The sequence below is a fragment of the Micromys minutus genome (genome assembly GCF_963924665.1).
Source record: "Micromys minutus genome assembly, chromosome: 4".
Lineage (NCBI taxonomy): Eukaryota > Metazoa > Chordata > Mammalia > Rodentia > Muridae > Micromys > Micromys minutus.
In genome coordinates this window covers 62250853-62277106 of record NC_137973.1, presented here as the reverse complement: position 1 = coordinate 62277106, position 26254 = coordinate 62250853, and the positions used below count along the sequence as shown (strand labels likewise).

Sequence of the window (26254 nt, the reverse complement as noted above, 5' to 3'; positions counted from 1 at the left end):
AGTCTTTCTGGGTTCCAAAAGGAGAAGGCATCAAGGAAGGAATCCTATCTGCATATTTTGTCTTTAGCCCCATCCCTCATCCCCAGTGGGGTTTGAAACTTTCCACCAATTCTTTCCCGTCTCATTTCTTTCTTTGAGCCTCTGCCTGGTTGTGCCCGTCACAGGGAGAAATCAGTCACCGGCAGGTTTTCCAGCGCCCTTAGGCTCGGTGAAATTTGTCATACGGGGTGTCAGGTATTTCTTATTGCTGTCCAAAAAAAAAAAAAAAAAAAAGTGAGATAAAGAACTCTCCCAGGGCTGCACTCAGAGGCTCTCAGCAGAGAAGGACCTGAAAGGCAGCCTTAAAACAGCTAAATAAAAGATGCCCTGGGGCCGAAGGCCAACCTGGCTGGAAGTTCTGGGGGTCAGAAGTGTGGGCTCCGCCTGCTCCAAGCTCTAGCAACTTAAGTCACCCGGGGAGTTGTTGCTTTTTGTCTTTTTTAACCTTGAGCCACTGAGACCATGCTGTTCTCGCTCACCTTCCTGGTGTTTTTAAAGATTAGTGTACTCAGCGTCACAGCACAGCAGCCCGGAAACTGTCAGCCAGGTCCTCGAGAAAGAAGCAGGACTTCCATTTGTGTGAGTAAGTAATCCAAGAACAGGAGCCCACCGCCCGGGCCAACGCCTCCAGGCATCTGCCTTGTACACCCGCGCCTTTCCCCCTGCTTTGTTTTTGGGTGTGTATGTTATGTATTCTGAATTAAGTGTGTGTGTGTGTGTGTGTGTGTGTGTGTGTGTTAGTAGATAGAGACAATTATAAAATGCCACTGTTCTGTGCATGGGTAAATAAGCCTCACTTAAAACCAACTGAATATTTGTTTAAACCCCAGTCTTTATTCTGGCGAGATAGTAACACCTCGCTGATCAGGTTGGTATTAGAAATTGGGAGACCATATGGTGGCAGCTGATCTTGTTGAAAAGCCTTCCTTCAGATAACTTCATAGGAAAAAATGGCAAAAGTCAATAATGTTTTTTTTTAAACAAACAAACAAAAGCCGGTCTCAAGTTCAACCTCTGATCCTCCCCACGCCGAAGCTCTGACAGGCTCCTGTTCCTACTAACAGGTGCGTGGTGACTCTGCAAACCGCTGAGAAAGGAAATAGCAAGGAGCCCCAGCTCCTCTCCTACAAACAGCAGTTTCTCCAGGAGGAATTGGGAATTTTTCTGATTGCACATTATGGGCACCTAACACTCCAGTTGGAAACATTTTCTTACCGTCAATTCTTTATGGGGTGGGGTGGGGCGGGGCGGGGTGAGTCCCTAACCTGCTGCAAAGGCAAGGAAGTTACTTCCATTCATCCGAGGGTCCACACCGTCCTGGAAATCCTTTCTTGTCATTTTTCACCTATGGTTTTGAGACGCTGTCTTTCTCCATAGCTCAGGCTGTCCGGGGACTCACTGTGCTTCCGAAGGTGGGATTTCCGGTGCGCACCACCACGACTCACTCATTTCTTATCCTCCAGCTCATTTAAGATGGGGTATGAGTTCCCAATCAAACAAATAAATAAAGTAGATTGATGAGGACATACTGTGCTTTCAGAAGAGAAACCTCTGCAAGATAGAAGAGACTCATGGGAGTAGGCTGCTGTGGTGGGGACCTCCGGCCTGAGTTGTTCAGAGGAACTGCACAGAAGGAAATCAGGCATTCATGCCCACAGGCCCAGTGTTACCAGGAAGCATTCACTGCAACTGCAGAGCAGATCTCTGGGGTTTTGAAGGAGAGAGTGATTGCTAATTACATGCGTATCTCCAGGACCCAGGGCATTTCCACTTCACATATACTCAGATAATAACATCAGAAAGGGGTTGACAAAAGACAGAACTGAGCCCCCTGTGAGCCATTAGCTATTGGAGACAGAAGAGAAAACTCTTGGGCACAGTGGAATGTTACTGGGGTGGAGGAGAGCTCTTGGAGTAGCTGGAGAGTGACCAGAGGCAGGTCCTGCTACCCGTGTGGTTACCGAGAGGTAATGGTGGGAGTCTATCATGCAGCTGGTAGCTAGAAGAGATGAGTCCAAAACAGAGCTTACAAAGAGGAAGCAACCTAAGCAATGATCATGCGTGTGTGGCTCTTGGTCCTCGGGAATCGTGTGTGATTCCTCTGCCTTGTTTCTAACCACTCATGCCGGTGGCTTCCGAGATAGTTTGCATCAGATTCACAGGAAGCTCAGACAGAAATAATGACGTGGGGAGAGTGTGCCACAGTGTGGAAGAAATAGATTTTGGAGGCAAAAAAAGCTAGATTTCAAGTTTGCGTTGCCTTCTTAAGAGTTGGGTTATTTTACAATATCCCGGGAAGTGAGTGGTTGGCCTCCATTTCTCAGGATCGTGGTCGGTATGACTTGAGGCACTGTGAAATGTCCCTCGCCCAGTGGTTGACTCCATGCCTTGACTGAAGTCCTTTGATCAGATCACTCCTTGGATTGTACTGTTCTTTGAACACCGCAGCAGCAGGGTGCCGGACTTCCAGAGTGTGGCCCTCGGCCTCTTTGCTCCCCGTTGTTGCAGGCCACTGTTTTAAGCCCTCTGCTTCACGATGCATCTTGGGTTAGTGGCGAACTGCCTGGATCACACCCTGTCGCCCGTGCATTCCAGCGGATAGCATTTCTTTCTCCTCTGTAAATAGATATTGGTGACATCGTCTATTTTCTTCCCCCGACTAAAATCCTGCTTATATCTCTTGCCTTTGGCATCGAGACTGTTCACCTACGTGGCCAAACTGACCCAGCAAGAAGAATGCTTTGTGGCCAAACAAAATCCAGGTGAAATGTCGTGAGGTTGCTGTTCATGTAAATGTCAGTCAGCCAAACCAAGAAGTAGACGGGATCTGGAGTTCTTTCCATTCCCCAGACTTGAAATCAAACATTTTCTTGGTTTTTATTTAATCGAAAGACGATGAGAACAGTGGCGAAGAACAGTTAGTGAGTGGTTTCTGAACTTTAAAGCTCTTTGCCCTGGAGGACAAATGTCAGCTGGACAGGGAACTGTTCCTGCCTGGCGTCTAACCTGTGTTATTTGTTCTTGGTAAATGACAGTCTCAGAAGAAAACCAGCCTCAGAGAACTGATTGTGGGAGGGATCTGGGCATGGCAGAGATCGAGTTAGCTCACAGGGTAGATTGCTTTTAGCAGTAGACAATGAGGTCACTGATTTCAGAGAGGCTGAAGCTTGGTTGGCCTCCCAGTCATGTGCAACGCAGAGCCATTTTCAGATAAAAGTCTCATCATGTTTTAGAAAAGTCTCTTTTGTTACCTACAGAGAAACTGTGGGACCGTGTTTACCTGTGTCCTGTCTGTCAATACAAACTCTAGTAACAGACACCCCACCCTGCTCAGGCTACATGTGAAAGGTCTGTCTTGTTTTCTACACCAGAAAAGAAAGCTGGTTGTGCTGTACTCGTGGGATTGTTGTCACTGTGTACCGTGCTCCTGTTCCTCAGTTGCTTAGAGTCACCCGCAGAAACAATACACATTCTCCCAAGGAATTCCTAAAGGTTTGTGAGAAAATTTCCAACCTGGTGAAGCAGCCTAGTGTTTACTTTAGCGTTAATTATTGCTGCCAACCTGAACAATGCTAAACCAAGAGAACAGGGTGGTAGTTTTTTTTACGCTGTACTTTCTAACACTAGAGTTTCACTAGGAGTCCTGGGGATGAACCGTCTTTGCTGTTTGCCCAAGTCTTCCCTGCTGCCCCATTTGCTAGGTGCTGAGATAAAAAGATTACTCAGAGTCAGGCCTGGGCAGATGATGGCTGTTTTTGCCAGGTGTGAAAGAAGAAAACTTTTTAAAAAATAACTTTTTAAAGAAAAACAAAGGGATCTTTCCATTTTCTGACAGACCACTTGCCCTCTGAAAATGCATTCTCTTCTGTCGTCGAGCTACAAGCAGGCAGTTATGGGATGGCGCATGCAACCATGTCTGCTTTAATAGCTTTGCTCCTTAGCATTGGCTTTCAGAGCTGAGAATTGGGGACTTTAGAGAAACGCAGTTCTCTTAGCCTGGTGCAGGCAGGACCTTGTAGTCTCTTCACCTCTTCACCCTTCCAAGCCTAGAGTTTGAATCCACACATCTATTTTACTTCTCTCCTTGGGTTTCTGGTTCTCCCGAGCAGGCCAAACATGCTCATATCTGTCAGTGTTTGGATTTCCCAGCTATTCCCTAGGATACTTCATGTCCTGGAATTGTGTGAATGTGCAGGTATTTCGGACCCAGCTTGCTTCTGTGGTAAAGATTTGTGATAACTGCTAGTTTATTTATTTACAAAGCCCCCAGTGCACAAGCTCTAAGGGATGCCCCATTTCATTCAGAAGGCAGCTCTTTCTGTGGGTAAGGTGTTGCTAGGATACAGAGACTCAGAAGAACATCCCAGCAGCTGCCTTGATCTTCCATGTGGTACCTCAGTTAAGAAGTAGCATTTCACCTCACTCATCTTAGGCATGCCTCTGCTTTGTGTTACTCTAATCATATTCTTAGAGGCTGCAGTTAGCTCTCTGGATGAGCCAAATTTAGGATGCTATCATCCCTGACAGCAATGTATGTTAATATTTTTACTGTTACTGTGATCACATTTGCTTTTGACGTTTTAAATAAACCCCTTGTTTAAAGTATTTTTCAGTGTATTTCTGAGAATATAAGCTGTGGGCTAGAACTCAGGTGTGGCCAGATTGTGACAGAGAACAGTGAGAACTCAGGAGTAGGCTTGGCACCTTGAAGTGTTTTTCTTAACACTTTCTGTCTTAAACACCTGTTTGGGTGAAGTGCAGCTGCACAGGCCTTTACTCTCAGCTTTCAAGAGGCAGAGGCAGGTGGAACTCTGAGTTCAAAACCAGCTCTATCTATAGAGTGAGATCCTGTCTCAAAATACAGGAAAAAAAACTAAGAGCATTCATGTAACATGTATCTATTGGCAAGTATGTCTATGTTTAAGCCCTGCAAATTGAGAAACATTACTTACATTTTTGTTTCTTAAAAGCAACAACAAAAAAGGCAGTTGTGTTTGTTATAAATAAGACCTACATCAGATTTTATATCTTAAAATTTACTTAAAGATTCTAAGCAATTGACTAATTTTTTAGATCTTCTTTGGGGTGTTAAACATTAAGTGTCACTGGGTGAAAGTTGTTTATTTTGGGTCATTTAAAAATGCTTTCTTTAACAGAGATCTTAAGGGCACATTTTATCCAGTATTAAAAGCCTAGAGGAGCAAAGGAAAGGGCATATTTCCCAGACATAGAGGCCGGGAGTAAAGATATTTACCCAAGAATTTAGCATAGGATTATGCTTTTTTATAAAACTGCCTCAAGAATAGAAATGTAGAACGTTCTAGAACATTCTAGAACGTAGGCAATTAGGAATTGAGGTGATGGATATTATGGCAAAGGCCTTTGGGGGTCGTGTAGCTGACCTGCAATTTGAGGTGGAGGTCCACAGAAAGGCCACGGTTCAGGGGGATCCTCTTCTGCACACAGAGAACTCCAGGCTCATGCCCTGCACAGTTACAACGCACACTGGCACTTCCCAAAACAGGCTTTCAAATGTCCATCCACGTGACGATTTATTGGTTCTCCTTGCCAAAAAACGTATTTCTAATTCTAACTTGGATTAAGAAAACTTTCTTGGGACATCTGCTTTATTGGGGTCTGTCTTTGTGTATGTATGTATGTATGTATGTGTGTATGTGCACATGTGTGATAATCCTGTGAGGGTGTGTGTTAACTGTCTGTGTATCATGTGTGTGGTGTGGGGGTGAAGAGCACACATGCGGCACAGAGCTCATGTCAGAGGACAGCTTGGGACGTTGCTTCTCACTCTAGCTGACCCCATCTGCACCTCGCATCTCAATGTAGGAGGACTGAGATTACAAATGTGCAGTACCACATCTGACCATGTGAGGGTCTGTGGATTTGAACTCAGTTCCTTATGCTTGTCAGGCAAGTACTTTACCCACTGAGCCACCTTCTTAGGTCAGAAAAAAGTTTTCTAATTCTTTGAGTTTATAAATCCAATGAGTTTAGTTATAGTGCTCTTTCAATAGGTGAGCATAATTCATGTTGAGCAGCAGAGAGGTACTTAAACCGCTCACTTAAAATGAAAAATCCCTTACAGCGCAGATCATTACAATAGTCCATTGTTTCTCCAAACCCCTTTTTTTGAAAGAGCTTTTCTGGTTATCTTGACTGTGGAACTGGCCAAGAGACTAGCACATGACTCGATGGAACAGACAGTAAAGTCCAGATATGGATTCACAAACATGCCATTGGATCCTTCATGGAGCTACAAGCGCCATTTTATGGTGAATGAGTTTTTTTTTTTTTTTTTACCAAACAGTGTTACACCATTGAGACAGCTAGCGGGCCGGACGCTCACTGCACACTCTACACAAAAGTGGGCTTGAATGTATTGTAGGCCTGAATTCAAAGCATAAAACTACAAAGCTTTTTCAAAGGAGACATCTTTGTTCTGGGGTTAAGTGGGAGAGTTCTGAGACATGATACTAAGAACAGAATTTATAAGAGAAAAATTGATGGGGGGCTGGAGAGATGGCTCAGTGGTTAAAAGCACTGACTGCTCTTCCAGAGGTCCTGAGTTCAAATCCCAGCAACCACATGGTGGCTCACAACCATCTTTAGTGGGATCCACTGCCCTCTTCTGGTGTCTGAAGACACAGTGTACACATGTACATAAAATAAATAAACCTTTAAAAAAAAGAAAAAGGAAAAATTGGTGAATTGTATTTCATCAAAATTTAGAAGTTGCTCTGCAGAAGGTGGTGATGACTGATGAAGCCAAAGTCCTGCTGGAAAAAGACTGCAGCCATCCGAGTCTGTGTGCGGAAGGCGCATCTCGAAATGGATTTTCAAAGACCCCAATAATAAACAACAATGTAAAAACCGACACGGACTTAGATACTTAACAAAAAAGACACGAGGGTGTCAGGTTAGTCCATGGACACGTGACCAGCACTATGTCAGAGAGAAAACTATGCAGTCCCCATTCACCTTAGTAAAATGAGGATTCCCACAGGGTAATGGCAGGAGAGTGGGTTTATAGAACGGGAATAAGGACCCAGGAATAAACGACTGGGGAGCAGCTTTGCCTTGCATCATGTTAAGATTTATTTCTAGGCTTTAAAATGGTGCGTGTATGCATGTGTGCATGTGTTTGTGCATGTGTGTGTGTATGTGTATGTGTGTGTGTATGTGTAAGTGCAGGTACACATGGATGCCAGAGACAGATTCCTCTGGAGCTGGAGGTACACCACTTGATTCAGGTGCTGGTAATCACATATGGGTCTGTTAGAAGATCAGTGTATGCTCTTAACTGCTGAGCCATCTCTTTAGCCGCTATATTATGTTTTCCCAGGGATTACAGTGGTGTGTGTGTGTGTGTGTGTGTGTGTGTGTGTGTGTGTGTTCCTATTGACAATAGTTTGGTCTTTGGGGAGAAATTGTTACTTCTTTCAAGCTTCAGTTTGGATACATTACACTGAGGGTCAATTTGGGGCTGGTCTTGTCTCTTGGGGGAGCCTAGTGGGCTTCAAGCACTGGCATCCCATTGAGCTATACTACAAACCAGTCCATGCTTAGTTCCTGGAGTCTGTGAGTGTTACCTTCACATAGAAAACGAGCTGGCCTCCCTCCCTCTCCCTCTGTCTCTCCCTTCCTTCCTTCTGCCCTCCCTTCTGCCCATTTCCTTCTCTCTCTTCCCTGCTCTTTTTGTTATGCAGCCTTGACTGGACTAGAACTCTTGGCCAATCCCTCTGCCTTAGCCTCACAAGTTTTTTTTTTTTTTTTTTTTTTTTTTTTTTTTTTTTTTTTTACAAGTATGCCCCACCATTCATGACTGCAAAGGGAACTTTCTAGATGTGATCTTGGGGTAATGCCAGGAGCTATCCCTAAGGGGGTCAACTACTGAGGAAGGACACTGGTCCTGAGGAAGGCCAAAGGCTGATGACCTCTAGTCTGTAACTTTTTCTTCTGTTCTGGGGACCAGAAGCTGAAGCTGATGAATTCTGACAATCTTTCTCTGCCTCTGTCTCTATCTCTATCTCTGTCTCTGATGTCTCTGGCAATCAACTCCTGCTGATTCTATCAGGGGAGTAAGAAAAGAAACTCAGTCACTTGGGCTCTTTTCTCTTTGACTTCTGTGGGGTGTCTCTGGCCAGGTGAGAGGCTGGGAGTTCATTAACTCTTCATGAGCCAGAGAGAAAAAAAGGAAGGAAAAAAAAAGGAAGAAAGTCACAAACACATGTACACTGGGCGATGCAGAAAGGGCTATACCCAAAACTTTATTATTGCTTTCAGCTTTTTAGTAAAATTTCTCTATGTAAAATTTTTACATAGAAATCACCTCATAGATAAAATGTTACACAAAAAAGTGAGTTACAGAAGGTTGATAGTTCAAAGCAATGTTTCATTCTATAAGCTTATTATAAGTTCAAAGCAACAGTTTCACATGACCTTGCTTTATCATATTGAACACCTGTGGCTTCTTCCTTGTACTTGACCTAGACTGTTCCTTGATCACAGATCTGTCTCAAGCCTATTTCTCTTCTTAGTATAAGTTATGACAGCTCATTGTATTTCTTATTATGCATCCTGTACTTAACTATTCTATGAAGAGGGAACAGATTCTATTCTTGATTCTAACTGTATTGCATCATCTGACAAACCAACTAAAACCATTTCCTTAAACTTTCTTCCTAAAATTATTTTAATCAAATCATGAGTTCTATAAAGTCATTAATTCATCTAAACAGCATTAATTCGTGAAAATTCTTCTTTATGTTGGTCTGTAGAAAATTTGCCCAATAGGGTAGGCTATTATGCAGGAAGTAACCATACCCAGATATAGGCAGTGAGGGTCTCCCGGTGTCCACTCACACCAAGCCAAACAAATGAGGAGTATTGCTGTGTTTTTACAAAAAGACCAGGATATGCTTTATAGAGAGTGGTATGGTGCGGTGGGAGGGGTGCCTCAGTGGGCCATGCTGAGGCATCCCTTCCCCCTGAGGTACCAGCCATATAATGGGTATAGTGTAGAATAGAATTTGTTTAGTATATGGGAAGGGAAGTTGAGAAGGGAGAAGAGACAGAGACAGAGAGGCCAGCCAGAAACAAGTGGAGAGAGGGGGAAGAAGGAAGGGGAGAGAAGGAGAAAAGTAGAAAGGTTGCAGAGAGAGAAGAGAGTCAGAGAGAAGGGAGGGGAAGGGAGAGCAAGGGGCCAAACAGCCCCTTTTATAGCAAGCCAGGCCTACCTTAAGGGTGGGAGGAACCTAGAAGGAATGCTAACAAGTATGCTACAAAGAAGAGAAAGCACAGCAGTAGTAAGAAGCAATCCTAGTACAAAGTCTCTAGGGTTGTACTTCACTAGAGTGAGATGATAGATCATCTCCAGGGAGCTCACTTGTCCACTGCAGCTCTTCCTGCATGGAATCCTCCAGGGTAAAAGGACAATCTTGAGTTCTGGGGATAGCATAGAAGGAAGTCAGAAGGGGGAAGCAGGGATTTTTTAAGGTGCTTCACTGCAGTTTTCAAGATGGGAAAAGGAGCAGGAAGCTAACACATGCAAAGAATGCATTCCATGTGAGCTTCAATCTACCACAGAATTGAGTAGACAGTTTCCAAGTGGTGCAGTTTCAGGAACATAGGAGTGAAGAAAGCAGCCTTGCAAGGAATATGCCCAAAACAGCATTTCCTACCGTGAGTTCTTAGTTCTTCAGAACTACAGCATGCCAGACACTAATGGTTCCTGGTGTGTTCGGTTTGAGATCAGTAATGCAGCCTGCGGTGTAGAAGCTAAGATCTGTAATAAAAAAAAAAAAAACCTTACCTTACTTAGTAGATTGAATCAACTAGGTCTTGGCTTTGGGAATCTGTGGCTAGGCAGCTGCTCCAAACGTCAGTGTCTTCTGAGCAATAGGGGTGGTGGCCACTTCCGTAATACTATCCAATTGATGGAAGGGTACAAAGTGCTTCCTGGATAACTGACATACTGCCTTTCTCTTCTGTTAGTCCCCAGCACCTCCTTGGTACATTAACTTGTGTAATAGCCTTAAACACAGAGAAATCCAGTTGGAAATGAAGGTTTACATTGAAGAGACTGCTGGTTTGATTATGGCCCTGAGGACTTAGAGCAAACCTGAGTCCCTTGACTGTGGATGGGGTTAGGAGTTAGCACTGGCTGTGGCTGGCTTGGGCGGTGATAATATTTTGTCACTTATCGGGTCTCAGGTGGTAACCCCATTTATTTTTAGGAAGTGAGACTGAGCCCCAGAGAGTTATCTGCAGAGCTAAGACTCAAACCTTGCAGCTTTGGTATCATTCCTGAGTCACCTGGACACTACATCCAGCCCACCTTGATTCTGTTCTTTGTGAGTGAGACAAGATGAAAACAGCGGTTCTCAAAGTCGCTTGGTACCCGTGAAAGTACCGTCACTGTGAAGAGACAGGGCGGTCTCAGCATAATATAAAAGTGTTCTTTACGTCATACTAGTCAAGCTAGGCTCTCTCTCTCCTTCAAGTCACCAGGCTGGGAGCGGTGTTAAGTGACCTCCGTGGGGCTTCAGGTGGTTGCTAGGCTCAGCATCTCCAGAAAGTGGCAGGCTTTCTTCCTGGGGCTCCCTGTTCAGAACCAAGTTCTTACTCATGGTGTGGCTGAATCCTGAAAATCCTGAAATTAGTTCATATTCACCTCCTTTGTCCTGGGAACCCTGTGTAGCGACAGGGTGCAGCATCAGCCACTTTTTTGTGTTAATCTAGTGAGATAGTTCTGGTGGCTCCTTGATCCACTAATGCTTCAAAGGCTCCAAAATGAGGAGAAAATTGTCAAGGCCCCCCCCCCCACTCAGCCTCGTGTTAGTCCCACAGGCGTACAGAGATGCTTTGTCAGTTTCCTAGTTCAGTCCTCATTGGCCTTTTGTCTCTCAGTTGTGCCATGTCTCTCAAAATGCTTCATGCCTCTTGGACTCTGTTCTGGTCCCTAAAGTTACTCTACCAACCCAAAGGTTGAGAAACCAGGGGTTCTCGTTGTTTTTGTTCCTTAGAAAAGTGGTTAGATTTTCCTAGCACTTTCTTCCTATTGCACTATGGATTTGTTTGTTTGTTTGTTTTTCTGAGATGGGGTAACAGAACCCTGACTGTCCTGGAGCTTGCTTTGTAGACCAGGCTGGCCTAGAACAAAGATCTGCTGGCTTCTGACTCCTGAGTGCTGGGATCAAAGGTGTGTGCCGCCACACCTGGCCTTCAGATCACTTTCTTGTATAACAAAGTTCCACCTGCTCAGAGTGGCACTGCCCACAGTGGGCTGAGTCCTCCCACATCAATCATCAATTAAGAAAATTCCTCACAAACAAGGCCATAAGTCAATGCCTCAATTGAAGTTCTCTCTTCCCAGGAGGCCCTAATTGGTCACAAGTTGACAAAACTAACCATACAATATCTAATCTGTCTGGTTCATGGTACCATATGAAGATAAATAACATGCTGTGAAAATCTGCTGCTATTATATCTCCATTAAAATAACTGACCCAGGCTTGAATGAATTTAGTAGATCTATTACTCTCTGTGCCTTCTGAAAAAATTCCAGGCAAATAAATAAAAAACAATTATTCCTTGACTTTTTTACTTTAAAGTTTATTTGTGTGTGTGTGTGTGTGTGTGTGTGTGTGTGTGTATCACATCCTCTGTGTCTACAGAGGCCCCCAAACTGGAGTTACAGACTGTTGTGTGCTTGGAACTGAATCCAGGTCCTCTGGGAGAGCAACCAGAGCTCTTAACCACTGAGCTAGTTCTCTAGCCCCTGTTTCTTGATTCATTCATTCATTCATTCAAAGAGTTTTTTGAGTGCCAATTATGTGCAAATAAAGAGACTATAATCTGGGGTGATGAATATTTAAAAAGTTAGACCACCCTCCATGCTTTTTAATCTACAAACTCTCCATGAAGTGACATAAACAAAAGGTTGTATTGATTATATCAATATATCAGTGCAACAAAAATTAATCACATGTGTTCGACAAATCATTCATTCTTTTTAGAAAAGGCATGCTATATATGAACAAGAAGACCCTTGTCAATAAACCTAGTAATCTGTAACACTTTGTGGTTCACAAATTAGTATCTCTAAGCTTAGGCTGCCTTTCCTCTATAAAACAAATTATGCCCGCATTCAAGTCCCTGGCTTCCCATTGAACAGTGGCACAAATCTGTGTGGCACAGCCTGGGCTGTGGGAAGGCGCAGCAGAAAGCTCCTGATGTGTGGCCCTCCATCATTAACGAAGTGCCTTCTCGTATGTGGTTTCACTTTTCCTTACTCTAATAGTCCCATAGCAGGAGAAATTCTGGAAGACGGTCAGAGAGCCTTGCTAGCAAGCACAGGAAGACAGGTATGTCCGAGGAGTTTTGTGCTGCTAGGTCCAGAATAGCTCTTCAGGAGAAAGGACTTAGGTTCATAGGTTCAGAGTTTTGGTCTGTACTTGCTGGGCTGCGTGTTTGGTCCACTACGAGGCAGAACATAACAGAAGCGAGAACATCTGTAGAACATCTGTACCTCTCTGCTGGCAGGAAGCAGAAACAGCAATAGAGGAAGATGCCTCGGTTCCACAGCTCTCAATGATGCACCCCTACTGACTCACTTCTGCCTTCTCTACCTCCTAATAACGAGTTGTCCATTGAGATTCTCGTCCATTGCTATTTGGAGACAGCTGACCTAGTTGTCTCAGTAAATGGCCCCAGACATGAGCTTGGGTATTTTATAGGGTCCGTGTGTCCTCCTCTTTCCCCTGTTGGTCCTGTTTGGATACCCACCTTGTTGCTTCTCCTCACGATGTCTTCCAAGAATAAGAAGCTATTGCTCCCCCCCCCCCCCACATCTCCTGTGTACCCATATTGTGCTGACGTTTCTCCACGGTCAAAAATGTTTCCTGACATTTAGAAGCCAGTATCCAAGTCTCTCTGCTTCCACTTAAGACTCCCCTCTGCTCTTCACCCTATTCTGTGTCAGTACCTGGTGGCTTTGGCCACAAGGAGAAGCTGGAAGAGAGAGCATCCATTTCCACAATAGTATCTGTAATTGTTATGGTTTGGATCTGCTGTGTTCTCTGTGGGCTAATGCTTGAGCAGTCGGTCCTCACGTGCTGCAGTGATTGGAGGAACCTTCAGGAGGTGTCACCACAGCAGATAACCAGGGTTGGAGTCAGTATTTTGTCTCTGCCGCTCTTTTTGCTCTCTGGTCCACTATGATGTGAGCATCCTTCTCCACGCACTGGTGCTACCCTCATGTAGCAGCCTCCCCTCCCCACCACAATGGGTTTGATGCTATTACACTCTGATTCAGAGCAAATCGATCAGGCATTTTGGCCATAGCAACCCTAAGTGATTAATGTAGTAATTTTATTCCCAGTTTACACAGCTAAAACCAACATCCATACAGACCCTTTTTTATGTTAGAAAACCTTACCTTGTTTCTTGATAATGTGTATCAAATGTACATCAGTAGAACATATATGTCTCTTTAAAAAATTAGCTTTTTCATAATTAGCAATGCACATTTCTTATAATCCACCTATAAAGACAATAGTTTGTAGGAATAGGCAGAAGTCCTCTATTCTGTATAGAACAGCTTTTATTTAAAATATAAGAGTAAAAATTTAAGTTACTTCTGCATATATTAGTTGTCATGGGAAGTATTTTATGTATATAATATTAAATATCACTGAAAATTTATATGTTGGTTTCTTTCTCCCCTCCCCAACCAGGTCCTGGCCCCTTCCTGCTTTTCTCACAAGGAAACAGCATCTCTCGGATTGACCCAGATGGAACAAATCACCAGCATTTGTCGATGGATGCTGGTGTCTCGGTGCTTATGGATTTTCATTACAAGGAGCAGAGACTCTATTGGGTGAATTTAGAAAGACAACTTTTGCAAAGAGTTTTCTTTAATGGGTCAGGACAAGAGGTAAAGTACCATTATCCCACATGGTATATGAAGAATTTATACAAAAATCTGACAAATGTATAAATTTATAATACTAAATTTATAATGTGTAAGTAATTTGTCTAAGGTCGGAGTTCTCTGAATGGGCCTGATCTTGGGAGCTAAAGAGTACTTAGAACTTGGATGGGGAGATACCCAAAAATACACCATGGTTCAAAGGCGCAGGGGCTAACTGTAGGCATTTAATATGCACACTGATCAAATCGACACTTGGAAGCCTCTATCACGGGAGAATAAGTGTAATTCTGAAAACATTTTATCTTAAGTCCATTGCCATGAAGACTTCATTTGCATTTTGTACCTCAGATGGTTTTGTCCCTCTATGAATATTTGACAGCTGTCTTTTTTGGTTGTCACAAGTAAATACGATAGGCAACGAAGATGCTTCAGGCATCCGGTGGGCCCAGGGCAAGGCTATTGATCAATGTCCTGTGATGTCCTGTGCTGTGTGAGACAGCCCCGTAGTGAAGCACTACCCACTTCAAGAGTCAGTAGTGTGTTAGTGAAGAAAGTCTGTTTTATCTGTAAACATTTTTCTTCTCATGGACAGTGGGGGGGGGGGCGGGAATGCCAACAGTACCCCCCAAAGTTGGCTTTGTATTCTCAAAGTATTTGTACCCTGGGGGGGGATGAAGCCAAGGACAGATAAAAAGTGTTGTATTTCAAGTACATACAAAAGACCCTTAATCTTTCTCTTGAACTGGTAGAACTCAGCAGTGAGTCCCAGGAGGAATGTCCCAAGGGATGGATTACAGAAAGCAGGTGATTAGCAGAACCTTGAGCATTTATTCCCAACACAAAGTGCTCAGTGTTTGGCTTTTTTTTTTCTTCTCTTCCAAACTAAACCTCTCTCCTTCCAATTATCCCTAAAAGCTTCAATTAGGTGCTAATCTGTCTTAGCGCATCTCTAATGCTGGCTAGCCTCACTTTAACAAGTTCTGCTGTTCCATACACTCCAGCCATGTGCTAGAACAGCGTGGAAATCTAAAAGTTTGGAGGATCTGGAGATGGAGGGCACCCTCAAGTGCTCAGACAGTTCAAGGCCAGTCTGGAGGACCTGAGATCCTCTTTCAAAGGAGGTTGGGAAGGGCTTCCACTTGATAATTCTGCTCAAAACCCCAGTGGAATTTTACCAGAGTTTAGAAAGACCTAAAATTGAATTCATGTTATAATTGCATCAACAAATGGAATTTTTAAAAAAATGGTGGGTTTTTTGTATTTTGTTTTTAAAGATTTATTTATTTTATGAATATGAGTACATTGTTACTGTCTTTAGAAACACAAGAAGGCATCAGTTCCCATTGCAGATGGTTGTGAGCCACCATCTGGTTGCTGGGAATTGAACTCAGGACCTCTGGAAGAACAGACAGTATTCTTAACTCCTGAGCCATCTCTCTATCCCTTAAAAACTGTTTTAAGCATTTTTTAAATATCTGTGAAAAATATATTGTGGCTGGTGTTCTGATTTCAATAGTCTATAGGATATTTTTAGGTTTCAAAGCTATGATATAAAATGTCTATTCAAAAGGAGGGTTGTACTGTTTGTGAATCAAAATGAAATCTCTGTGAGCATCTCATTATTTAAGAGATACAGGGAATGCATTTAAATGCTAAATACTAAAATGGCAGACTTTAAATGTGCAATAAAGTAGCAATTTCATTGTGAACTGTGAAATATTTATAAAGTTGAAATTTGGTTTTGCAGACAGTGTGCAGTGTAGAGAAGAATGTTTCTGGGATGGCCATAAACTGGATAGATGAAGAGGTTCTCTGGGCAGAGCAACAGAATGGAGTCATCACCGTAACAGATATGAGAGGGAACAATTCCCGTGTTCTCCTAAGTTCCTTAAAACATCCGGCAAATATAGCAGTGGATCCAATAAAGAGGTAAAAAATGAATAAATAAGTAAAATCTGTTGGTTTTATTTTAAAGAAGATTGAAATGAGCTTCAAATCTTACCAAGATTTGTACATTGTATTACTTGAAAGGACTCCTGCGAGAGATGCACGTCTTTGACAATACACGGGCGCCATTTTCCCCAAAACAAATGACTGGATTGGGACTGTAGACCGGTCTCCCTGCCTGACGCTATTCTATAAACGCTTACTTTCCCTTCCCACTTTCGATCATGCGGCGCTTCCAGTAGGAAATACATACACATATTTAACTTCTCGTTCAAAGCGCTCAGACTCCCCTGGGCAGGCACCAGAGGTGGGATCCCCTAGAGCCCCCCACTTGAGTGGCTGCTCATTCAGTAATGGTTCTGCATGATGTGTTGACCCACAGGTTGATATTTTGGTCTTCAGAGGTGGTCGGCAGCCTTCACAGAGCAGATCTCAGGGGTGTGGATGTAAAAACACTGCTGGAGACACCGGAGCAGATATCGGTACTGACTCTGGATGTCCTGGACAAACGGCTCTTTTGGGTTCAGGAGAGCAGAGAAGGAAGCCGAGATTACATTCTTTCCTGTGATTATGACGGAGGCTCCACCCTTGTTATCAGACATCAAGCACAGTACGTTTTGCTTTTGACATGCAGCCAAAGCAATTAGTGTAACAAATTAACTTTACTCTTGTCAACCATCGGTGACTTTGTTAATGTACCTGATTTAGGTTTCCTTTAACATGGTTCTGGTAAGAGTGTACGCGTTTGTTGGTGGCTTTGTGAAGATTAAGTAAATATATGCGAACAATACTTAGCAATGTGTGTTAGCCTGGGGTAAGCTTCTACGGTTGATCATATTTATATGTCCTTCTCCTTTATTTTCCAATCTATTTGTGAAGCACAGTCTCTTGTGAGACTTGCTCAGAAACCAGCTTGTGGAGAAAGCACAGCCCACCCTGGTGTGAAGCTACCAAAGTCAGCGTTTTACTCAGAGGTGATCCCTGGTTGTGTCTCTGTTTTCACCACACCAGCGACAGAGGATCAGGGATCAAATGGAAGTAAACGATTTACCCTAGTCAGTCTGAGTACGGCGACATAAGCCAGATCTTACACCTCATTTGTTCTTCTAAACCAAAGTGAAGACTGAAGATAAAGTGACTAAAATTCAAACAAAAACAAACAAAATTCATGTGGGGGAGGAATTCAGCTCTAAAAATTCAAGTAATACACGTCCTATTATTCAGCCCCCCCTCCACCCCACCCCCTTTACTTTCTGGTTGTTTTTAGGCACAGTTTGTTTACAATGGCCCTTTTTGGTGACCGGATATTCTACTCGGCGTTGAAAAAGAAGGCAATTTGGATAGCCAACAAACACACCGGGAAGGACTCGGTTAGAATTAACCTCGATCCATCCTTTGCACCGCCCAGAGGACTGAGACTGGTCCACCCACGTGCACAGCCCCGGACAGAGGACAGTGAGCAGGGCTCCGGTGAGTCGCTAGGTACCTGGCTTGTATTCACTTCTTCTGTCCCGGCTCAAGCTAGATCAGGAAGTAGGGTGTGTAGGAAGGTAATATTTTTAATTCGCCCTCCATCAGTTCTTAGCTAAGGTAGTTCTGCAATAAAACAGATTACAGAGAGAGTAAAACACATGCATTAGCATTGGCCTTTGTATATATGAGGGAGACATTCAGGATTCCTAATGAAATTAAGCCTAGGAAGTGACTAGACTTAGTCAATTATTCATTTATTTGGCTAACATTTCCTGGTCGAGATTCACTTTTTTATGAATGGCCATTGTATGTGTGGTACTTAAAACCCAAATAATAAAACAAAATAAAATGGTTTGACTTGATATGCTTGCATGCTCTATATGAACAGATGGGAAACATTTTTTTTTTTTTTTTTAAGAAAAGCAAGTTGATACATCATAATGCATTGTAATGAGTTCACTGAAGGGTACACTGAGAGCAAAGCTGAGCGCCAGGGGCTGTTTGATTGGCTGATGGAAAAGGACCCATCTGAGCACATGGGCCCTTAGAGAACATATTCATGGATGAGTGAGTGACAGAAAACAGTCTTTGAGTCCCTGCTGGTGGCCTCTGTGGGTGGAAAAATTAATGATGGTCAGAGGCTGCTGGGAGCTGTTAGAATCTACATCTCTAGGTTTGTCTGGCAGGGAGGGCGAAGCTAACTTTGGTACTTTTGTCCTTGCCCTCCCTGTGAGACCATGCCTTGCCTTAGGCAGGAGAGAGTGAGGGCAGAGATCTTGCCTGGGCCTGAAGAGGTTAAATTGCTCTCAGCTCAACTGTCTCAATATTTTTGGGGATATAGTCTGGGGGATCACCATTCCCCCACCAAGTTCCTTCCATTCCCCCTCATAAGTTCATCCCAAATGTGCAATCTCTCTGCTATACCAGATGTCCTTCAGGTCCTCCAGCAGCTCCTGCTGCTCCTGCCTTTAGGCTTCATTAAGTTCTTCTGCCTGGTCTGGGTGTCCCTGAGTGTCCTGTGTGCTCGGATCACATTCCGAGTGAGTGCTCCCTCACCTCCTGCTTCCGAGTGAGTGCTCCCTCACCTCCTGCTTCCGAGTGAGTGCTCCCTCACCTCCTGCTTCCGAGTGAGTGCTCCCTCACCTCCTGCTTCCGAGTGAGTGCTCCCTCACCTCCTGCTTCCGAGTGAGTGCTCCCTCACCTCCTGCTTCCGGGTGAGTGCTCCCTCACCTCCTGCTTCCGAGTGAGTGCTCCCTCACCTCCTGCTTCCGAGTGAGTGCTCCCTCACCTCCTGCTCCCTCATCTCCCAGTTGCCTTTCATTGCACCTGTCATCGGATTATTATTGGGTGTAATTATGCATTAGCTCGCTTTCGTCTCTGTTTTCCTTCCTGCTTGTTTCTGTGTGACACGAGGAAATGTATAGCCAAATCGTACGTCTTACTGCTGTGTATTTTTGGCCATTGTAACTGCAACATATAATTGTGAGTTTTAAATAATGTTAGCCAAGTGAATGAATGATTGACTAAATCAAGTCACAGACTCAAATTTCAACTTCCAAGCGTAGTAGGTTTTCATTGAACATTTAAGCATCTAATTGCTGGGGTTGCATGTTTCAAAGTGTGTGTATTTATTTATGTGTGTGTGTGTGTGTGTGTTCGTGTGTGTGTGTGTGTGTGTGTGTTTGTGTGTGTGTGTTAGCTAGTTCAATGTGGAATCTGCCACATAACTTTATATTTATTAGCACAAATTACTGTGTTTTGTGATGACATCTTTGCACATGTGCTTTAATCAAGCTCGCCTCCCTTGCCCTCTCTAGAACCCCTCCCACTCTTCCAACCAGTCCCTCCTCCTCTCTCACCCTCATGCAAACATTTTAAGGAAGTTTCCAAATACCCTTAGTTTTATTCCCAAATAGCCGGATGAGTCACTCATGGTAGATGTCCTGAGTCCTTCCTATTGAAGGCCATAGGGTTTGCTGATAGTGTGGACATGTTTCGGGCTGATGGTCTGTGCTGCATGTATGTAGATGTTCTCATGTTTGGGCATGTCTCCTAAGGGAACCACACAGCTGAGCAGGTGGCCTGGGCTCGTGGGAGGGTGGCTGTCATCAAGGGGGAAGGGGCTCACCTTGCTATCTGTCTCGAACTTGAAGAGCTAACAGTGAGAATCTTTTTTATTTGGCTTTAAACCTGAGCTAGAAAGTCAAACTTCTGTAACAGCGATGCTTCCAATGGAAGAAGAGCTGCAAAGAACAAAAACACTTCGATACTTGGTGAAGTGCTCTGACTTCTAACTGCTGATCTCAGAAAGGAATTATCTGAGAGCTATAGCAGTGCCTTGAATTTCGACAACCTGGCAGCAGCTTTGTAAAATAAAAACTAAAAATGGTCCCCAGGTGAAGGCTGTGAATTCCAAAGGCTGCCAGTTTCTTCCCAGAGCAGCCTGACTCACCGCCTTCAGCTAATCTCACTGCTGGAGCGCTGATGGCATACAGTAAACACAGAACGGCTGCTTTGGGGAGGTGTTCATTAGTCTTAGTGATTTCAGTTAACTGTTCTCACTTACTAAATCACAGTTACGGATGTTGGCCATCACCACCAGCTTCCGTATTTCCATGGTGCCTTTGCACCTTCCAATGTGTGTCCATGTATGTCACTACTATGCTGGCCCATCAAGCAGCATTGTGAAATAACTGGAATCATTGTATGTATGTCCTAGTTCTGACCTTAGAGACCCGGAGTGAACCTTTTGGTGACTAGACAGCTAGTTAATGCCCAGTGGCCTTTTCTCAGCTCTTAGTTTGCAATCTATGGATTTTTTTGGGGGGGGGACTACCATTCAATACTTCCGATTATGTTTTCTCTACCATGAGCATATCTCTCCAGAATCCATGATTCTTGGCCAGCACTTTTGATAAGTATTCAAGTAAGACCGTTGACAGCATGATTTTCAGAAGATTTACTGAAGAGCAGCCTCAAAACACAAGACAATGAGTAGACCTTGTTTGGAAAGCCAAGCCCAGTGCCAAACCATAAGCCTGGGAATTAGCTCCAGTCTTTGACCTAGGTGTGACTTTCATACGTACTCCATGTGCAAGGCACCTGTGGATTTCAAGAGCATTGCCACATTGGCCATCATTAGTGAGTTTAAGTTGTTTTTAAGTCATTAGAGAGCAGGGGTTCTTCATCTGGGACACAGGGGACCAACACACATTGGTTTTATGTGTTAGATGACGCATATGAAATATATCATTGTCTCCCCTAGGGATAATATAAGCATATTACTTTGATCAGGTCCTCAACGTGCCTGAGACCTTTTAACTATAAAGGCACGCTTCTCTGGAGACTGCTGGGTTCCTTCTTCAGGCTTGTCTGTAATTAGAGCTTCTCTGAGAGTGGTCAGCACCCACGCGGCTGTGAAGCTACTTCTGTGAGGGAAAAATTAAGTAGCCCAGCTGGTGTCATTTTTTGGTATGGCAAGTACTTGATGCAAAGAGCATCCACAAATTTATTTCTTCTTGACAATAACTAAGCCACTCCTTATCAGGGATGTGCTATAAGATTCTGTATGTGCACTCCAGAAGGACCCTTCCAAGGCCAAATGACTCTGGGATGCTGGGTTTAGCAAGTGGTTTAAGCAGGCTGACTCTCCTCGAATGGAGCATTACATATGGTTAGATGCACTAAGGACCATTAAGCTTGTAGCGTTTTCCCATGTGATTTCTTAAACATCAGTCCATGACTTAAGTCTGTTCTTTCTAGAGCACACCCAATCTTGACAACTTTGACTCTAGACAAAATTTAAATTGTGATGATGTTATTGTAAAGGAAAGCTGCAAGGGAGATAGAGTCAAAGCATTGAGACTTATCCATAATGTTTCATAGGGGGCCAGGCAGAGATGCCAATCATGGAAGCAAAGCCAATTAGCTCTTCAAAAAGACTGATGTGCTGGTCTATGTGTATTCTCATTCCTGTAAGACAGGCTGACTTTACACATAGAAGCTTCATGTTACTGCCCTCTCATTCTTGGTAGGAGGCAGAAAGACCTGCTGGCTGGAGAGCTCTTTCCTTGCTTGCTCTGTGCATCCTGCAAGGACAGGATTCTGCATCACAGACAATAGTTGCATACACTTGGTTGCAGGACATCTTCACTGAAGCTTCCATTTCTGCCTTCTGAGCATCCTTCCTGGATATCTTTGCTCCAAAGGGGATAACTGACCTGTGAACCTTGACCACCACCCTGCTGTCTCCTAGTCTCTCTAGCTCAGTGAAAGGGGTCAGTACTGACCCTGTCTCCCAGACTAGAAATCCAGGAGTTGCTCCTTCCCCCCTGTTTGATGTCCCAACCTCCAGATCCAAACAACTCTTCACCTATAAGCAAAACTTGGTCCTGCTCCCACAGCTTCCCCTCTTCACTGTCCCCACCTCATCCCATGAAGGTAGGTACCCTACCTCCATTGCCTAGGCTGCAGGGACCAACAGCCTCCACAGGTGAGAACCTGACCTTGTCCCACCTTGGTTAAAACCTTTCACAACTCCCAGCAACAAATGCATAGGCTCCTCACTGGCCCCTCTGCACATTTCACGGCTTTTTATCTTACAAGGGCACTTCATTTTCTGCCATGGTGTATTTCATTCCCTGTCCCAGACAGCCTCAAAGATGTGACATTCTTCCTGAGGAGGGTGCCAGGCCAGTCAGCACACTCAAGAACCCTTCTCTTCCCCTCCCCCATTCCCCCTCCCTCTCCTCTTCTCTCTTCCCTTCTTCCCCTCCCTCCCCTTCTCTTCCTTGGCCTGCTTCTTATCCCCTGAGAAATAGCTCTACACCACCACCTTCGAGAACACCTTTCCTGACCAACTCAGTGGTTGTGCCTCAGAGTTCTGAGACTGTATTTGCAGAGAATGTGTTCTTGGAGAAGTTCTCCAATCATATGGCACCAGCAAGCCTAGTTGTCATTGTCTGTCTAAACTTCCTTAGCAGCTAAGACAGGGAATACAGTTCTCTATTGTGCTCCAATGCCAAGAAAATGTAAGCACCGCTCCACCCCCACCCCACCTTTGTCACACCCTCCTCTAGATTATAAGGAACCGGTTTTTAAGACAGGCAGTACCTAGGAACACTGCCTTCATGCGTAAGAGCAACAGGCCTGCTCACTGAGTGTCCCCAGAGTTTTCTACTTGGAGCCTTTCCCTAGATTGTGTCCTCTAACTTTGTGATAACTTTCTGGACAGGGGTGTGATTTGAGTACTGTCTTACAGACTAAAAACACATCTCAGAGGTTTTTCATTGTGGTGGGGTTGGATTTGAACTCAGGCTGGTTGACACTGTACGTCCCTTCCTCGGCCCTTGCTGGACTCTCATTCCACTGGTCATTTGTTTCATAGCACAGATTTCTTTGACGTGTTTTGGGAAAACCTGTTTTCTGCCACATTGTCATCTACCCTTCACACTATTGATGTATTAACAGTGAACTTCTAAAGACTTTATGTTTTGACTGCTCACAGGTGTGATTTTGTAGAAGGTCTAACTTTATCACTATTATTTTTACACTTTCTTCTGCTTTCCTTAGATGTAGACTCGAGCTTTGAGATTATGAGTCTCGAAAATTATTCATTGGCCAGCAGGGGAAGCCGTCATCCAAATGGTGTGAAAGATTTTTAAAGTCACTTCATGCACAAAATACCACTGGCTTTCTTTAATTCCAGAAGCTAGTATTTGTAGACATTTTAAATAAAATGTGGGTTGTTCTATCCTTCACAGCTACTGCCATAGCTCAGCGAGCATCAGAAGCCCGTGCTGCCGGGTGAGCAAAGCCAGACTTGCAGTGTAGGCTTCTCCTGCTGCTGCGAGGGCTCACACCATGCTGGTTCCCGCGTGCCTGCTGAATGGGGTCTCTGATCATTCTTTAACCTGTGGCCTTTCCTTGTCATGTGTTTGTCCTAGAGAGCTGTCCACTTTCTGAATTCTCCATACTGAGTAATGGTGTCACTTAACATGTTTGTCTCCCTTGTCATTCCTAGAATTGGAGCGTTAGCCCCAGAGGCCTGGTAAGAGCCCGTATGCTTTTTCCAGAACACTTCCCAGATGAGACTGCAGGTGGCGCTGCATTCCTCCTATTGTACCAATTTATGGACGCACAGGGGCAGCTCCTGGTCTGGTTTTGGCTAACAAGCAGGTCAGAAGTTGACAGCTTGGTCTATCATCTGTAAAACGTCCCGTCTTCTCTTCTCACAATGGCTTTAGAAGCTGCTGATTAGTGCCTACGTCACTAGCGTCATTTTTTTTTAAATAAGAGCTCAGAGTGAAACCATCTACTCTAACACTATGTATCTGCTAGAATTCCTTTACACAGAGGAATCTTTCTATATCAAGTAAAGTATTGCTCCAAGGAGCTAGTATAGGAAATGCAAATTCAAAACTTGATGCTTTACCTTGACATACATGTTTGCAGAAGAAAGAATTAGCTTCCCAGGATCACCCAAAGCATCTTTTATAAACCGCTCCCCCGTTTTTAAGTGATTGGCATGTTTCTGTTGGTTGTTACTATTCTCTTGATACTCAAACAGCACCATCTTTCCCCAGAGAAGCTTGTCTGAGGCTTGTCTGCATGAGAAAGATGAACACTAGGCTCTCCTCTCTGTGGCGATGCTGATGCTAGAGGCCTGAGATGCAGGGCCAAGGCCAGGCTTAGAATGACCATTGGAGTTGTGCAGCCACTGTGTGAGTGGGGACACAGGTGACCTGGGAGCAGGGCCGTGCACACCTCAGATGCCCCACCTTTACTCTGTGGGATGGCCAGGCTTGTCAGACATGGGCATGAAATAAGAAAGCGAGGGTGTCACCGATGCTAGTTCTCTCTACCTTCCCCAGTGCTGGGGATTGAACACAGGGACTCGTACATACCAGACAAGTGCCTGCTACATCCCCAGCCCCAAAGCACCTATTTTTCAACTACTTCAAAGCCATTGGTTGGTTTACATTCTAATTCTTAAAGGACTCCAGAAAAATAAAAATAGCAAGAAGCCAAATCCTATTCAGGTGATATCTTTAGTGTGTGTGTGTGTGTGTGTGTGTGTGTGTGTGTGTGTGTGTGTGTTCACAGAGAACCCTCTTGCTCACCCCCCAAATCTATGCCAGATACTTTGGGGAATCTTTGAGGAGGTTCAGGCAATGATTTATGAGAGCTCACCAATAAGAAAGGCAATAAACAAGTGAATAAAAATGTAATCACAGGTTTTACAGAGCTTTAGCACACTGTAACATTTTAATTATTATGTACACAGGCACATACACATGCACACAGAAAGAGAGAGAGAGTCCATATATACATGATAGAACATGTAGTCTGCATTCAGAAGGCCTGAGGCGGAGTCACAATTTTACACTTATTTGATCTTTCACTAATTCCGATACTTTATCGGTAAAACAATATCTGTTGTAACTATTCTGAGGGTTTGTTCTGAACATTGACATAATTTACTTTGTAAAATGGTACTCTAATTCTATTGATATGTGCTAAATATTTAGGGAATGCCAAATACTGACTTATAAGAATCATTAGGGTTGGGTGGTGGTGGCTACACAGAGAAACCCTGCTTCCAAAAAAAAAAAGAACACCGAATCATTAGGGTAAAATGACTGAACAAAGACTAGAAAAGCTTTCTTGGTGGGGTGTATGCTACACAGAATTTAAGATAGAATCAAAGCACGAAGCACAGGGAGTGGAGGGGCGCAGGCTAGGAAATGTCATGCACCCTGCTTAGAACTAGACCAGGAACAGGCAGCTGAAGGCACGGTAGGCTGTGGACATTAAACTCCACCATCGGGCTTCAGTTGATCTGGAGATTAGGTAAGCCCTCTGCCGGCCCTGCGGAGGGGTGTTACCTGAGGACAGACGCAGTATTTTGAGTGTTAGCTTTGGCTGATTTGGAAGCTAAAGAATGGCAGCAGCTTAAAACGATTAAACAAAAATACGACTCTCAACCATGTGTTTGGCAGCTTCCTGAAATGACCTTTCAAGTGTTTAGCGTCTGAATTCAGGTCACGCAATCAGCATAGCCACAGAACTGGGATCATTACGCCCCTCCCCCCCCACCCCCTGTTTAGCGTCGGGGAGTGGCTCATATTAATACTGGCTATCACTGGAAACCACCAGCAGGGGGCAGAGGAGAACTTTCAGGTTCTCAGTTCTATCAGCAAAGTTGACTGGGAATTCAAGGGCAAACCAAGCAGGGGTGCAGTTACCAGGACCACATGATGGTCTAACAGAATAGAAATAAAAAGTACGATCGTCAGTAGTAGACTCGAATAAAACCCAGCATACCTCCTTACAGAGCAAGGTTTTCTTCGTCAATTAGTTTGATATTTTTTATTACCGTATATTAAGCAGTCACCAAGTTTGACATCTTTGAGTTGTAAATTTAAAGAATTACTATAAACAATTCTTTTTAGAATCATAACTTTTTCTAAAAGAAGAGCTGGGGGTTGTGGTTCACACCAATCATCCCAGAACTCAGGAGTCTGAGCATGAGGCCCGAACATTTGAGCTCAGGTTGGATTACAGAGCATGGCCCTGTTTGGGAAGGGAAGTGACCTGGGGGTGTCGGTCTGTGGTAGAGCGCTCGTCTAGTGTTACAAAGCCATGAGTCTGATCCTTGGCGCTTCAAAAATAAATTTAAAACAAAGAGGGAGGGGGTGTCAGAGAGTATCTGTTTCAACAATTCCATTTCATGGATTAGGAATGGAAGGTCAAAGGCATAAAGTGATTGTGGAAGGCAGAAACAGAACTTGGTTTTCATGGCTCTTAATCCTATAATTATCTACCACGCTGGACTCAAAAAGA

At 44.0% G+C, this 26254-nt stretch overlaps 1 protein-coding gene across 2 annotated transcripts in view; it reads left to right on the top strand.

Moving 5' to 3' along the window:
* The window catches only part of EGF (epidermal growth factor), a 92093-nt gene that overhangs the window by 17166 nt on the left and 48673 nt on the right, over positions 1-26254 (top strand). Inside the window, exons 1-5 of one of the 2 annotated variants that reach the window (XM_080915757.1) lie at positions 33-622; positions 13794-13993; positions 15738-15919; positions 16320-16547; positions 17205-17407. In XM_080915757.1, coding sequence (XP_080771883.1) covers positions 502-622; positions 13794-13993; positions 15738-15919; positions 16320-16547; positions 17205-17407 — 934 coding nt within the window. In that variant the 5' untranslated portion in view covers positions 33-501. Of the gene's footprint in view, positions 1-32; positions 623-13793; positions 13994-15737; positions 15920-16319; positions 16548-17204; positions 17408-26254 lie in introns of those variants that run through there. The other variant, XM_080915758.1, reaches the window with a different exon arrangement.